Source organism: Anabrus simplex, chromosome 3, assembly GCF_040414725.1.
Source record: "Anabrus simplex isolate iqAnaSimp1 chromosome 3, ASM4041472v1, whole genome shotgun sequence".
Taxonomy (NCBI): domain Eukaryota; kingdom Metazoa; phylum Arthropoda; class Insecta; order Orthoptera; family Tettigoniidae; genus Anabrus; species Anabrus simplex.
In genome coordinates, this window is record NC_090267.1 from 172,014,462 (window position 1) to 172,031,077 (window position 16,616).

The 16,616-nt window shown below is 39.6% G+C and overlaps 1 protein-coding gene across 3 annotated transcripts in view; it reads right to left on the reverse strand.

Moving 5' to 3' along the window:
- Positions 1-10,647, reverse strand: part of LOC136866119 (AN1-type zinc finger protein 2A) — a 91,676-nt gene extending 81,029 nt beyond the window's left edge. For 2 of the 3 annotated variants that reach the window (XM_068226610.1, XM_068226611.1), the window contains exons 1-3: positions 10,148-10,642; positions 9,970-10,012; positions 2,091-2,274 (exon numbers count right to left, since the gene is read on the reverse strand). In XM_068226610.1, coding sequence (XP_068082711.1) covers positions 2,091-2,274; positions 9,970-10,012; positions 10,148-10,202 — 282 coding nt within the window. In that variant the 5' untranslated portion in view covers positions 10,203-10,642. Of the gene's footprint in view, positions 1-2,090; positions 2,275-9,969; positions 10,013-10,147 lie in introns of all 3 variants that reach the window. The other variant, XM_067142806.2, reaches the window with a different exon arrangement.
- Positions 10,648-16,616: the final 5,969 nt, after the last annotated feature.

Consider the following 16,616-nt stretch of genomic DNA (forward strand, 5'->3'; position numbering starts at 1 on the left):
CAGATGTTGAGGCATTTTCCTGAGAAGGTCGGATTAGCTGCATGTATGCAGAATATTGTTACGATTAAGGAATTAGAGCAGCTGTTAGAGAGGTTTGATTCTTTGGAAGGGCAGGGGAGGACTAGGCAAAGTGAAGGTAGAAATTACGGGGATAATGGGAGACAAGGTAATCAGGTAGCGGGAGATAGGAATAATCAGAATTTCAGTCATTCTAGGCAAGGGAATCAGGGTGGTAATTCCGGAAGGGGAAATAGACACTCTAATCAAGGAGGTAATCACCAGGAATATTATGGCAGAAGACCTAATCAAGGGGAATCAGAAAGTAGGGGGCGTACGGATCAAAGACCTCCAGATCAAGTGCAGAGACATGATAATAGTGAACAGTCCACGTCAAGTAATTTAAACCGGAATCGGACTTCTTAGTTGGGTCAGATAGGCAGTCCGATACCGAAATTCCTATTCACGCGATGAAACAGGTAAGTTACGAGGTAGATGTGAAAGAGGAATTATTGTATGACCATGTGTTTTGTGTTCAGGGAGATTTTGAGAATAGGGGGCGTGATGAAAGTAAGTAAAGATAAGTAAAGATAGATTAATGAATAAAATGAAGAATAAACCTCAAACGCAGCTGGTAAAAGAACATAAAAAGAAAAACTTCGCCACCTTTACTTATAATAACGGGAATATTTACCAGATTACTAACATTTTTAAGAAATTCAATTTCAAAATTGCTTTTCGCACCAATAACAACAATCAACGTTTAATTTTCAATCATCAAAGCATTGCAAGTAATAACAAATATTTAAATTCCGGGATATATAGGCTTAAATGCTCAAATTGTGCCAATTCTTATATCGGACAAACAGGCCGTAATTTCTCAGTAAGATATCAAGAACATATTAATGCCGAAAAACACAGGAAGTACTCGGCCATGAGTCTTCACATGACCGAATATAAACACAGTTTTACATCGATAGAAAGGGACTTAACCATTCTACGAACGCTAAACAAAGGCAAATTAATGAATATTCTTGAAAATATCTATATTGAAATTGATCAGAAGCGAAATCCCAACCAGAATGTTAACGAAATTACGGAAAATATAAATATATTATTAGAAGAGGCTACCAAATTAGATTCATCTAGAAAAACCATCAAAAAGAATCCCAACAAACAACCAACAACCAACACACCTCCTTCCGATTAGCTCCACCCCACATAATTGTCCCCCTACCTTTCCTTCTGTTTCCCCTAGCCTATCACAACGCCACTCCTCAGTTAGCTCCACCCTACACAACATTTCACCCGCTCTCCTCACGTCACTCACCTCTCCTTCCAATACTCCCCGCCCACCGCAAGTACCTTACACACGTAAACAGGACTCAGTCAGTTAACAACACGGCATAAGGGAGGACGTTAAATACGACAAGACTGACTATAAGGTAATCAACTCCATTATCCTTCATTCTCGCGAACATACATTTTTAACAAGGTTTTCTCCTTAAAATATTTTCTATTTTACTCATTCTTTTCTCGTTTCAGACTCATTTCAATAATCCTACCACAACTCAACTTCAACTACGGTTATTTTATCAAGAGTTCCCCCGATAAATACATATAAGAAAATCTTGTATTTCTTCAATTTATCTTCAAGATTAACAAAATGTACACGTCTCCAACATGAAGAAGAATCTTATCGCCGTTTTTAATTCGTCATTTGAACACTGACTTGTTGAATTTTTAACCAACATGAATGAACTTTATTTCATCATCATTATTATATGTTTTAATCTTCGAGCCATTTTATCATATCTTTTAGCTTTTGTATCATCATAACATCAATGTATTTTAATTGTCTTGCCATTTAATCAAATTTTAGCTGAAGATGTTCCATAATCGGAACGAAACATGTACTAGAGATTATATGGTTTATATTATGTAATTAATAAGCCTATTATATAGAAATTGATAAGTATTGGAAGGTGGGAACCTACTCATAACTTAACCTTAGTTGTGCTGAGCCAATACGGAATAAATATGAGATTTATAAGCTACAGAATTTTATCTTATAATACATAATAATACAGTACCTTTCTTCTATTCTTAGCAGGGTCAGACTGGCAGTCGTCGTCGATGTGTGCTCCCACTGCTATGTCTGGCTGCTCACCTCTCTTCCCAGGGATTGGAATGTTGCACAATGGGCAGACAGGTACTTGAACATCTTTCTTATATGACGACGGGCAATTGTGATTAATGTAACTGATGTGCTCTCGACTGAAATTAAAAAAAAAAAAAAAAAGTTACACACATGCACAGAAAAGCAATATTGGAGAAAATCAAGTTCTGATCAGAGAGCATTATCTCACCACACAATCCAGAAATTCATAACATTCAGGATACATGATATAAGACTTTTGGAGAAAATGAGTATAAGAAGCTAGAATCTCTAAATAAAACTAATTTCCCCCCCCCCCCCCCCCATACGGATGAATAATACCATCAGAAAACCTTTGCATGTCATATAAAGATCTTAGAGACTACCGGTTCAATTTCTGTGAGTAAGTATCACATTAAAAATGAAGTTCAGCATATATTTTATAAGGGAGTGCTACGTTTGATGCTGGGGAAATTGGCATTAAAATATTGAAAAGATGGTGATTAAGAGAGGGGTGAAAATGGTAGGTTCCTGATATTGTGAAAACAGTCAGATTTATTGTTTCAAACAAAACTTGCTTACTTTAAATGTGATTTTAAACATCTCGTATCATGACGACCTTTTGAACAGATATTCACCAATTCAAATTCTTATTACCAAAACCATCAACAGTGAAGATGGAGTTCTTATATCGTCCCTGCTCTGGCAAACTAGCGAAACTGACAAACTAAGGAATCTGTAGTTCTGAAGTTCTGGTCTAGATTTTGTTATTTATATACTGTCTACCCTCTGACAAAGTCTCACATCTGCAGCTCATTCTGTATGTCTAACACATAAAACCAATAATTAAATATAAAAATTGATTTGACATGAGTAATCACAACTTCTTTCAGCTCTCCTAACCTCTTGACAATTTTCAGATTCGTTAGTTTGCCAGAGCAGGGACGATATGTGATTGTGCATATTGAACTAAATTTTATACATTTCTGTTCATAGTTTCTATCAGTGACTTGCTGGTGCTTTATAAATTAACAAAAATGTTCATCCTTACGATATAAAAATTAAAATCAGTCTTTTCCAAAAAAATATATCTGATTTCTTCTTGAATTACTTCTTGAATGCTGGACACAATATTCTTGTTACATAAACCTAACAATGTTAAAAACATTGAGGACAACCACTATAAAGCATATTTGTGTAATACAACGTTTCCTTTTTTGAAGTCAACATGGAACACTGGCCAGGAAAGTTGACATGATAATAGGCATGACATTCTATTGAAACCTATAAAGAAACAAATAAGATCATAAAAATAGGAAATAGTAAAGAAAAAGAAAAAATGAACAAGTAAAAACCATGCAAAGGACCAAAAATGTGACTTGCTGCTTGTTGAAGATTGAATGTGGAACATAAAGAAAGTGCGCTCTACAGAGGGATCTGCCACACTGTAGGGTTGGATTAGCTGTCATTCGAGGAGAATAAGAGAAGGGGAGGGAGGGAGAAGGAGGAAAAGGAGGGGAGGAATTTAACAAGGAAAGTTGTGAGATGCAGTAGTTTTAGCTTTCTTATGTTTGTCAAAGACTATTATTATTTATTACATATTATATCTATTATTATTATTATTCCCTGTTTGTCTCAGAAGTCTCAGTAAACTAATATTCAGTATGTCAAAGGGCAACCCAGATAAAGAAACTGCAGTCACACCAGATGACTGCCATTAACAAGTTCTAGGACCTGGATAAGAAAAAAAGAGTCCATTACTGCACACGGTTCTTGGATTTTACTCTACAGCTACTGGGAATTCTGAACACCATATGCTTCACAGACAAGATCTGGTTCCATCTGTCTAGTTATGTGAATTCTCAAAATACCTGCATTTAAGCCACACAAAACCCACACAATATTCATGAAAGACCCTTGCACTCACAGAAAGTCGGAGTTTGGTGTGAAGCCTTGGCAAACCGAATAGGCTACTTGTTTCCCACATAAGCTGTCGTTCGTTTGTTAACAAGCCATTTGAAGAATGAGCGTGCTATTCTACGGAAAGCAGTTGTGTTGTTGAGAGAGCTAAGCAAGCATGCTTATCCATATTTGAGAACTACTGTGCGCTGTAATATATTTATTCAGCCATTTTCAATATCATCACAGTCATTGTTTCTATCTTTTTAATATTGTGTAGGTTCTGGATTCATATTTAGTGGATTTATAATTCACATTTCTTTTTTTTTTTTTTTTGCGTCATCATCTAGAGACCGGTGCTTCAGTCATGGCCAGCTTTACGTGGCGTGCTGTCGACCTATATAAGTTATGTATCTGACTACGTCATAAGTATTGTCTAAAAGAGCATATTGTACGAGAGACATACGATATTTGTGGGCCACCTTAAGTTAACCGCTCATAAATCCGTACAAAGAACGTGTATTATCCGCACACTTTATCTTGGTGCATTTACACCCTAGTGCTGAATCGGTCGACCTCGACGATCTTCGAGATTCGTACTGGCAACCTTTGAAACACAAACTATGAATCGCGTAAGTATCGTTGTGCGACATCTGGCGTACACTTTACGTACTAGTACTGTTGTTTACACAACAAAGCCCGGTTTAGAAATTTCATATCAATCTATCATATTCTCGATTCAATTCAGATTTCATTTTCATTCAGTTGGCAGCACCAGGCAACACTATACTGGGACAGCTCCCTCCTTACTCCTCACCCCCGTACACAAATGCACCAAGATAAAGTGTGCGGATAATACTTAAGTTAGTAATGTGTACAGTCTCATAAACCCTATTGGTAATATGCAACAAGAAAAATTCAAGAGTTTAGATTCTTTTGGAGGAAATGTTTGAGTGTAAAGTCATCAGCTGATAAAATATAATAAATTGTTGAGGTGATGGCTGTTTAGAATTACAACAGCATCATCAAATAGATTTGCACAAGTTTTTTTCAAATCTACAGTTACGTAGAAGATATTATGTACTGAACAGTAGATCATAAAACAGAAATGAACTGATGAGATTTTCTATGTGCATGGGAGAGAGAAAGAGAATGTGGCTGTCAAAATGTGTTCAACTTTTTTGGTTTTAAGGAAGTATCACAGAAGAGATTTTGGTCACATAGCTTTATTCTGAAGAATGGTTATCTGCTTAACATCAAGAGCAAGGCTTAATGGACAATTGCGTTCTGTCTGTTCACACATACCTGAGACTTGGTCCCCAACTAAACAACAGGTCAACCAACTTCTAGTCTTTTAGTGAACGATGGAAAGAAGCTTACTGGGCGTTTTCTGAAGGGTCGTCTCTGTAACACTGTCATGAGGCATAAAACTCAACTAAAGGATGTACAAAAGGATGTGTGGTTCAAAATGTAGTGCTGAGCTGGACATGTAACAAGATCTGATCTTCAGAAATTGACAATTAGGCAGTAACGGAGCAGTGTCCAAGAAATGGACAGTGGTCCAATATAGTGAATCAAACTCTGGGAGCCACTGAGGAGAAGAACTGCCCAAGACAGAAGTTTGGCCCCTTTAAACAAGCATCATCATCATCATCATCATCAAGAAACTGGAAGATTAACAAAAAAGGCCTTTGCTGCACGAGGGGACTGATCAGGCTATTATTATTATTATTATTATTATTATTATTAATCATAAATTTAAAAAAAGGTAATGACTAATTTTGAAGAGTTTGGGCTGATTTTGTAGAAATTTTCTCAGCAAAATTGTTGTTCTGATGACTTTCAGTAATTTACAAAAGTTTTTCTCTCCAAAGTGTGTCCTATTTTTGGACAACAATAATCAGAATTTGTGGACAGTAATACTAAACTTCTTTTTTAAAACAATTTAGCATTTACTAGTTGTACAAGTAACAATGTTCACTTTTGATAACGGTAGATACACAGTCCTATTACTATGTTAAAAACTAATTGAATAGAATAAGTGAAGAATAAATTGTCCATCCTACAACTAACTTGTACAAAATAATTACACCAATGAAAGTATCAATTATGGTGACAGAATTTTTTATGGTTCATGTTTGTGGGTTACTGTAGTCACGTCCTAGTTCGTGAACCATGGGCAACGGCTGAGTGGCCTAGTAAGTGGTCCTGAGAGTCGGGATACCAGTTGCTATGGAATGGGAGTAGGCATCTCAGACATATTCTGAGTCGTGGCCCTCCTTGTGCTCAGGCGGCTAGGACTATACAATTCACCGGTGGTCCATAACCCGTTAGAGGAGAGATCCTCACTTGGACTATGTGCAAGTAGGGCAGCATCCTGCTTCATGAATTTACCGAGCCCAGAACACTTTAAGCAAGCCTCGGACCTATGGGAGTAATGGAGTCCCACTCCCATTGACAGGCGAGGGACTCCTTGGAAACAACTTGGCGAACGAAATGGAATTCGATGGGGAGCTATCAATATTAATGGGGCTTATGGAAGAAAGAGGGTAGAACTGGCTGAGTCAGCAAAGAGGATGCATCTGGATGTGCTAGGAGTAAGCGATATTCGGGTAAGGGGAGATAATGAGGAAGAGATAGGAGATTATAAAGTGTACTTGACGGGTGTTAGAAAGGGAAGGGCAGAGTCTGGGGTAGAGCTCTTTATCAGGAATACCATTGCATGCAACATAGTTTCTGTTAGGCACGTAAATGAGCGAATGATGTGGGTAGATTTGTCAGTGGGAGGAATTAGGACAAGAATTGTGTCCGTGTATTCACCATGTGAGGGTGCAGATGAGGATGAAGTTGACAAGTTTTATGAAGCATTGAGTGACATTGTGGTCAGGGTCAATAGCAAGGATAGAATAGTGCTAATGGGCGATTTCAATGCGAGAGTTGGGAATATGAAGGATACGAAAGGGTGATTGGTAAGTGTGGGGAAGATATGGAAGCTAATGGGAATGGGAAGCGTTTGCTGGACTTCTGTGCTAGTATGGGTTTAGCTGTTACGAATACATTCTTCAAGCATAAGGCTATTCACCGCTACACATGGGAGGCTAGGGGTACCAGATCCATAATAGACTATATCTTAACAGACTTTGAATTCAGGAAATTTGTTAGGAATGTACGAGTTTTTCGTGGATTTTTCGATGATACAGACTACTATCTGATCTGTAGTGAACTAAGTATCTCTAGGCCTAAGGTAGAGAAAGTGAAATCTGTCTGCAAACGAATAAGGGAAGAAAATCTCCAGGACGAGGAAATTAGACAGAAGTACATGGATATGATTAGTGAGAAGTTTCGAACAGTAGACAGTAAGCAGGTTCAGGATATAGAAAGTGAATGGGTGGCATACAGGGATGCTGTAGTGGAAACAGCAAGGGAATGCCTAGGAACAACTGTGTGTAAAGATGGGAAAAGGCGAACATCTTGGTGGAATGATGAAGTGAGAGCAGCTTGTAAACTTAAAAAGAAGGCTTATCAGAAATGGCTCCTAACAAGGGCCGAGGCAGACAAGGCTTTGTACGTAGATGAAAGAAACAGAGCGAAACAAATAGTTGTTGAATCCAAAAAGACGTCATGGGAAGATTTTGGTAATAACCTGGAAAGGCTAGGTCAAGCAGCAGGGAAACCTTTCTGGACAGTAATAAAGAATCTTAGGAAGGGAGGGGAAAAAGGAAATGAACAGTGTTTTGAGTAATTCAGGTGAACTCATAGTAGATCCCAGGGAAAGACTGGAGGGGTGGAGGGAATATTTTGAACATCTTCTCAATGTAAAAGGAAATCATCATGGTGGTGTCGTAAACAGCCAAGCTCATGGGGAGGAGAAAAATGATGTTGGTGAAATTATGCTTGAGGAAGTGGAAAGGATAGTAAATAAACTCCATTGTCATAAGGCAGCAGGAATAGATGAAATTAGACCTGAAATGGTGAAGTATAGTGGGAAGGCAGGGATGAAATGGCTTCATAGAGTAGTAAAATTAGCATGGAGTGTTGGTAAGGTACCTTCAGATTGGACACAAGCAGTAATTGCACCTATCTATAAGCAAGGGAACAGGAAGGATTGCAACAACTATCGAGGTATCTCATTGATTAGTATACCAGGCAAAATATTCACTGGCATCTTGGAAGGGAGGGTGCGATCAGTCGTTGAGAGGAAGTTGGATGAAAACCAGTGTGGTTTCAGACCACAGAGAGGCTGTCAGGATCAGATTTTCAGTATGCGCCAGGTATTTGAAAAATGCTACGAGAGGAATAGGCAGTTGTGTTTATGTTTCGTAGATCTAGAGAAAGCTTATGACAGGGTACCGAGGGAAAAGATGTTCGCCACACTGGGGGACTATGGAATTAAAGGTAGATTATTAAAATCAATCAAAGGCATTTATGTTGACAATTGGGCTTCAGTGAGAATTGATGGTAGAATGAGTTCTTGGTTCAGGGTACTTACAGGAGTTAGACAAGGCTGTAATCTTTCACCTTTGCTGTTCGTAGTTTATATGGATCATCTGCTGAAAGGTATAAAATGGCAGGGAGGGATTCAGTTAGGTGGAAATGTAGTAAGCAGTTTGGCCTATGCTGACGACTTGGTCTTAATGGCAGACTGTGCCGAAAGCCTGCAGTCTAATATCTTGGAACTTGAAAATAGGTGCAATGAGTATGGTATGAAAATAAGCCTCTCGAAGACTAAATTGATGTCAGTAGGTAAGAAATTCAACAGAATTGAATGTCAGATTGGTGATACAAAGCTAGAACAGGTCGATAATTTCAGGTATTTAGGTTGTGTGTTCTCCCAGGATGGTAATATAGTGAGTGAGATTGAATCAAGGTGTAGTAAAGCTAATGCAGTTAGCTCGCAGTTGCGATCAGCAGTATTCTGTAAGAAGGAAGTCAGCTCCCAGACGAAACTATCTTTACATCGGTCTGTTTTCAGATCAACTTTGCTTTATGGGAGCGAAAGCTGGGTGGACTCAGGATATCTTATTCATAAGTTAGAAGTAACAGACATGAAAGTAGCAAGAATTATTGCTGGTACAAACAGGTGGGAACAATGGCAGGAGGGTACTCGGAATGAGGAGATAAAGGCTAATTTAGGAATGAACTTGATGGATGAAGCTGTACGCATAAACCGGCTTCGGTGGTGGGGTCATGTGAGGCGAATGGAGGAGGATAGGTTACCTAGGAGAATAATGGACTCTGTTATGGAGGGTAAGAGAAGTAGAGGGAGACCAAGACGACGATGGTTAGACTCGGTTTCTAACGATTTAAAGATAACAGGTATAGAACTAAATGAGACCAGAACACTAGTTGCAAATCGAGGATTGTGGCGACGTTTAGTAAATTCTCAGAGGCTTGCAGACTGAACGCTGAAAGGCATAACAGTCTATAATGATTATGTATGTATGTAATAACAATTTCAATACTCGACGGGGCGGAGGTCGATACTACACGCTCAGCGAATCACAACTCTTTCTTTGGCTGAGGCGTGGACATGCCTTGTTTACATCAGGACTAAACTCTCGTGAAAAATCATATAGCAGCAATGATGAAATTCTTCAATGCTGATGTTGGCTACATAACGATAAAAATTACAAAAGTGTTAGTCCTATGTCTATATAAACTTTACATTTAAGAGAGTTGCAAACAAATTACCATGCTGGAATGCTTGCAACAGATTTTGGTAGACAATCACCTAATTGTTAATTTTTTAAAATAATTTATAACATGAGAATAACTTTTCCATATTCTCAAGCTAAGTCAAAGAACATTTGAAGCACTCAGCACCAGCACTCTAACCACTAATCACACATGATGAGGAATAACACCCAGACATGTAACTTACAATTTAAAAACACTGAGGATCTAGGCCTACTTACCAAAATATACTCTGGCATGCATCACATTTTAGTGGCAAGTAATCTAAAAGAAAGAAAAACACATCTTTATATGCCCCTTCAACAACACACAGAATAGTCGTAATATATAATTACTGAAATAGTTACAAACATTAATTAGAAGGTTCAAATCTCATCAAACCAGACTTAACTACCCTACCTAATTGTTTACAAGTTGGTTCCGTGCAATGTTGGCCCAAATGTGGGAATTCCATGTTTCGTGGGAACAACTAACAGAAGTAGCTCAGACACACACTATCACAGACTGTCACTTCGAGGGAATGTGCGTTAACAGTTCTATGACGCACTACTTATAAGTCCGAAATACGCTTCCAGAAAAGTTGATCGTCGAGTCATCATGGTTAAACTGTCCAATCATAAACGTCACTAAATGATGCAATCCACAGCCAAAATATTGTCATGAGTAATCTATTAGTTGAGCTCGTACCGCATGTTTCACCAGAACTAATATTTAAAAAAAACGACCACTATGAAATTTAGAAAACAAAATAAGGAAAGAAAAGTGATCAACGAACGAACTACTGTACCACTGACAAGTCCTCAGCTGCTGATACAAGGATATTCGAGTTGCAGGTTCACTATCTCAGCCAACATTTGACGAGTGAAAACGTATATTTGCCAAGCAATTAAATTACCTTGTATTAACTATAAAAACTTCAAAACTATATAAAATCTAATATTCCATACCGGTATTTCTTACGTGTAGAATAAATGAAGGCACAGGCATTCGACTATTAAGAATTATTTCATATTTAATATCTAGCATTTTGGTACCACTTTATCCCAAAATGTCGATCACAGAAGGGTCGACCCAACACCACTAAGTCGCAATTTTTAGTTCCGTTCATATGCGTTATTAATGGTCGATCAGAAGTCGCTTTTATAATCGATTATTGTAATTCTCCGAAGCTCGCATAGGCCCTGCTGTGATTTGAGTCGAAAGCGGGGAAAAAGTTCCCTGAATACAGTACTACATAGGATCAAAGCTACATTGCTCTTTAAATGAAGAGAATTTAAATTTCCCGTACTTCACAGGCCCGATTAATTACATGAACCACGTAGCAGATAAATAAAGATCATGAGGAGCGAATTAAATTGACCTGCAAGCAACGAGAGAGCTACGAGTCTTATAATTGCATCCTTCGTGAGGTACGGTACGCTTGTCGAAAGTCAGTTCCAACATCGAATGCGGCCAGGCCAGTTTATCGCTGCTTAGACCACAAAGTCGACTGAGAAGCTCAAATAAGTTTCACCTCAGGACACTGCACCATCGGGGTTTTATCACCATTTCTTCCGCACTTCGATGGACATTGTTGAGTGATTCTCGGGCAACTGAGTTCTCCCACCTCATCGTCAGGGGCTCGGACCCCAAATATCTCGGCTGCGGGGTTGTATCCCCAGAAACTTCGATTTTATACGGGTTTAATACCCCAAAGTCTTAATTCTCTGTGATAAATCCTCTCTTGCCATGCCTTACGCAGCGACCACCACCAGCGCCGCATTATCACCATCGTTGACTATAAACACCTGTCTTGCTCTCACCTTACTGGAGTAATGTGCCCAGAGTTGGAGCCCATATCATCAATGCGGACCAGCCACATACCGGTACCTGTTCTAATCAGCACCTCTGCGGTAATACAGCAGGGGAGTAGCAACCGAGGAAACCACCAGTAGTGGCGCTGAGAAGCTCGCCCCCACCCCCCGCAATAATTGAAAATGGGCCCCTCGTTTCTTGATAAGGAAAGTTACAAGTTTATTTTGTAGTACAAGGTTGCATATTACAACAACGACAACAACTACTACTACTACTACTACTACTATTACTACTACTATGCTCCTTTTCTAAAGTCTACCCAAGGGAGCAAGATCTTTTGACGAGAGAGCTACGAGTCTTATAATTGCATCCTTCGTGAGGTACAGTACGCTTGTCGAAAGTCAGTGCCAACATCGAATGCGGCCAGGCCAGTTTATCGCTGCTTAGACCACAAAGTCGACTGAGAAACTCAAATAAGTTTCACCTCAGGACACTGCGCCATCGGGGTTTCATCACCATTTCTTCCGCACTTCGATGGACATTGTTGAGTGATTCTCGGGCAACTGAGTTCTTTTAAAATTGCAATCGAGTGGATGTCACAAACTGTAGATACAGTGCAACATACTCTAAAAGATGTAACTGCTGTTCTTAAAGATGCTTGTAGGACCAGCCGATTGAGGGGATCAACAAAATATAAAACACGAGTCCCTTACTGGTGGAACAATGAAATAGACATGCAAAGGAAAGACTGCAATCGCAAGAGACGAATTCTTACAAGATCTAGGAAAAAAATCAGCCAGGTCAACTTAATACAATTAGAAGGTGACTATAAGGCATCAAAGAGGCAACTAATAAAGCTAATAAAGGATTCTAAGAGAAATCTCTGGCAAAAGCTATGCGAAGATCTAGACAGTGATATCTGGGGAGCGGGATATAAGATAGTGACCGGTCGAATAATCAACAGGGTACCAGTTCAGCTTCCAGCTGATAGAAGGAGAGCCATAGCCATGGAGTTGTTCCCTTGTACTAATGACAGACTTGAAATGGAATCAGATTTTTGTGTTGCAGAACCGTTTACTGTGGTTGAGTTACAAGAGGTAGCACGCAATATAAAGACTGGTAAGGCACCAGGTGTAGATGGAATCCCACCAGAAGCCATCAAGTATGCAGTTGAGGTGGCACCTGGTTGGATCTTATCAGTCTTCAATGATTTATTAAAAAAGCGTGAATTCCCCGATGAGTGGAAAGTAGCTAAGCTAGTGCTGTTATTGAAGGCAGGGAAACTATCATTAGATCCATCAGCATACAGGCCACTTTGCTTATTAAACACCTTGAGCAAACTTTACGAAGGATTGATTAAAACAAGACTGGAGAAAGAACTTGAACAACAGGGAGGACTTTCTTCGAACCAGTTTGGATTTAGAAAGGGTAGAACCACAACCCAAGCTATTGAGAGGGTGATTCAAATACAGGCAGAAAGCAGTGAGAAATGGGCTGCCTTGATAACGCTAGATGTCAAAAATGCTTTTAACACTGCTTCTTGGAGCATTATTTTGGGAGAACTTCGTAGGATGAACATTTCTCAGTATCTACAACAAATAATCGTTAAGTACTTCAAAGGACGAAGAATACGATTTCATGATTTAGAAGATCTTGAAATGAGTGCTGGCGTTCCACAGGGATCTGTCCTAGGACCCACCTTGTGGAACATTCTATATGATGGTGTCTTACGCCTGCAGCTGACAAAAGGGACAACATCTATTGGTTATGCAGATGACCTTGCAATAGTGGTAATAGCAGAGAATGTAGAAGAACTGACCTGAGTAAATGAATCACTGAGACGAGTTAACCTTTGGATGGTATATAATAAGTTGAGATTGGCTCCACATAAGACTGAGGCTGTAATTTTGAAAGGTTCCAGGAATGGGAAAAATGTCCGTTTCTTATTAAATGATACAGTGATTATCCCAGGAAAGTCTGTACGATACCTTGGGGTTTTTATTGACAGGAATTGTACATTTGGTGCACATGTGAAGGCAAAAGGCAGAGAAGAAGGCATCGGCATTAGCCAGATTTATGTCTAACATCGGGGGACCAAGAACAGTTAAGAGACAGATTATGTGCTCTGCAGTATATTCCATTTTATTTTATACTGCACCTATCTGGCACAATGCACTCAGGAGGAAGATTCACCGAAGAGCTATGGAAAGAGTACAGAGGAAAATGCTGCTCAGAGTTACCTGTGCATATCGAACTGTTTTGACAGCAGCTTTACAAGTTGTAGCTGCCAGTATTCCCATTGACCTCCTCGTTGTAGAGAGAAAACTTTGGCATGAAAGGGGTGCAACTATATCTGCTGAAGAAAAGAAAGCCTCGAGGAAGCAACTCTTACTAGACTGGCAAGACCGATGGGATGGCACAACCGATGTTGGCCAATGGACAAAAAAGCTAATACCCAACATAGGAGACTGGCTTAAATGTAGACATCGGCAGGTAGATTACTATCTGTCGCAGATCCTGACAGGACATGGAAGATTCGGCGTATACGCCATGAAGATGGGAAAGACGCAGAGAGATGGTTGTCGGTACTGTTCTGAAAGGGATACAGTAGAACACACTTTTTTCTACTGTGTTCGATGGGAAGAAGAACGAAGGAAAGCCTGCCAACAACTCGGCTGACGACTCACGCCAGGGAATCTGGTTCAGATTATGTTAGAGAGCCTATTTGCCTAGAACACAGTAAAGGCAATGGCGACAAGCATTATGGGGATGAAGGAGAAAGAAGAGAAAGGAAGAACTTAATAATATACATCACTCCATTCTGATGTCATGCCGACAAGCAGTTCCAGAATGGTCTGAGTGAAGAGGGCAGGGGTTTTTAGTTGGTTGGAAATCCAACTCCCACACAGAGTGGTGTCTTTAAAAGATTTTCCCCTGCCATAACAAAAAAAAAAACTACTACTACTACTACCGGTACTACTACTACTACTACTACAAATAATAATAATAATAATAATAATAATAATAATAATAATAATAATTGTTACCGTGTTTTATGTGGTAGTTATGCGTGAAAGAAGGTGCGGGCGTGAATGGGTCTCAAACTACGGAATCAAAGTTAATGTAAACGTTAACCAGGTTATATTTTCTTTTCAAAAACAAGGAAATAACAAGCATGGCAGGTACAAAGTAGCAAATCAAAAAGAGTAGTTACAATATTTACAGGAATTGGGCTTCGCGCCCTGATTTTACACTGCTTGGGCAATCAGCTCAGTTTTACCCCAAACACAAGTTTTAACAGAGGGGCAGAAAACCCCATTCATACCTAGGAGCACTTGCCCCAAATTTACACTGAAAAGCCTCCACAAGGCATACAACACTCAATTCTCGAAAAAGAGCTACTCGCTCTCAACTTAAAGCCTCTCAAAGGCCACACCAAACTCTACCTTGAAGTTGTCCTCTCAGGACATAGACACAGGGGTAAAATACCCAACCTACTGAGGTCTATTAAATGAAAAGGAGGTTGATTACATGACCTCAAAAATAACAATTTGAAAGGAGGCGAACTTGCACTCCTAATACACTTTGATTTAGACCTACTTGGCGCTAGGCCGTTAATACAAGGGCTAATCCCATACTAAAGAGGTGACTTAAGAAGAGAACAATTTGTTTTACGTTAACGAAGAATAGGTTGAGAAAAATAAGTTCACCTCAAAACAATAAGAGTGGGAGCTCGAGAGGGTTAGCACTCTCTATCCCAGTATGTAGCTTTAAAAGAGAATATATGAAAAGAGTGGTTACATTTAGGAAAAGGTTACATGGTGGAACGCTTCGCACCCGCCCCGAGAGTTAAACTGCTGAGCTAGCAAAGAAAGAATTTATTAATCGGCCATTACCTTGTTGTTGACCGCTGCCGAAGAAAGAGGCGCTTCCCGCCTCCTGCTATGTACTTTATACACTGAAAGATGGAACAGAAGTGGCCCGGAGACCCTAAAATCAGCAGTTTAAATACTCTCGCAGAAGGTTCTAGGCGTTAGGGGAATGAAAACACCCTCCCACGAGGATTTTATTGGTAGATCAATAAACCCCCTACACAATACTAAGAAGAAACACATAATTGGTGGAAAATTAATTCAAGAAATTCGGGATAGGCTAGATTTAAAACAAGGGGAAAGAAGGGGTTAATATTGCCAACTTAACCAATGACTGAAAGAAATTTAGCAAAGAACAAACATTTGAAATAAAAATTTCTCCAACAAAATAGTTCTTTGACTCTGCACTAGGTTGCACTATTGTTGATCTTCAGTAGTGTCCTCTAGAAGAGAAAGTTCACACTTCTTACTTCAAGCGAAACAAAACCACATCAAAAATGACACAGTTCAAAAACTCAAAATTTTCCACGTGGTGACATCTTCTGAGAAAGTAGAGAATTAATAGCGTAGATAAAGTTCAGACTTCCTCCAGCAGAGGAGTTTCAACAGGCGCACATTTTAAATTAGCGGAGTGGAGGTGTACCGCCCGGTACAGACCTCCCCCCCCAAAAGTTCCTCCCGGGGTGACACATGAAATTGTTTGAAAACAAGGTCCAATTTTTGATGTAGATATGGAGATTAATTGCCAAAAAAAAAAAAAATTTATAAGATTTTCTTAATTTGGTTTGATTCAGTTTCAAAATTTTGTTGTTGCAGGTGGAGTATAGTCTTTAAGTTTGTAGAAGTAGAATTCTGAAGATAAACTTTTAAAACTTAAAAGTGATGAAAAATTTTGCAATGTCCACCAAATATTGCTGTTGAATTCCCAAGTGTAGTCATTGCTTATAGTAACTGTTCATGTAGTTGATGTTAATGAAGTTGGATGGCCAGACCGGCCGTTGCAGCTTGCGTCCAAAGGAGGCCGCTCGGACCCCTCAAGTACCCTGAGATACCGCTCGCCCGCACTATGAGGGGAGCAGAGGTATTGAAGCACGCCGCGCCCGCGGTAAACATATACAGGCTGCGGGCAAGTAGCAGGTCGTGCGCCGCACATCAGCCTTGGCTGGGAGGAGAGCTCCGGCTCGCCGTGCACATGTCGTCCT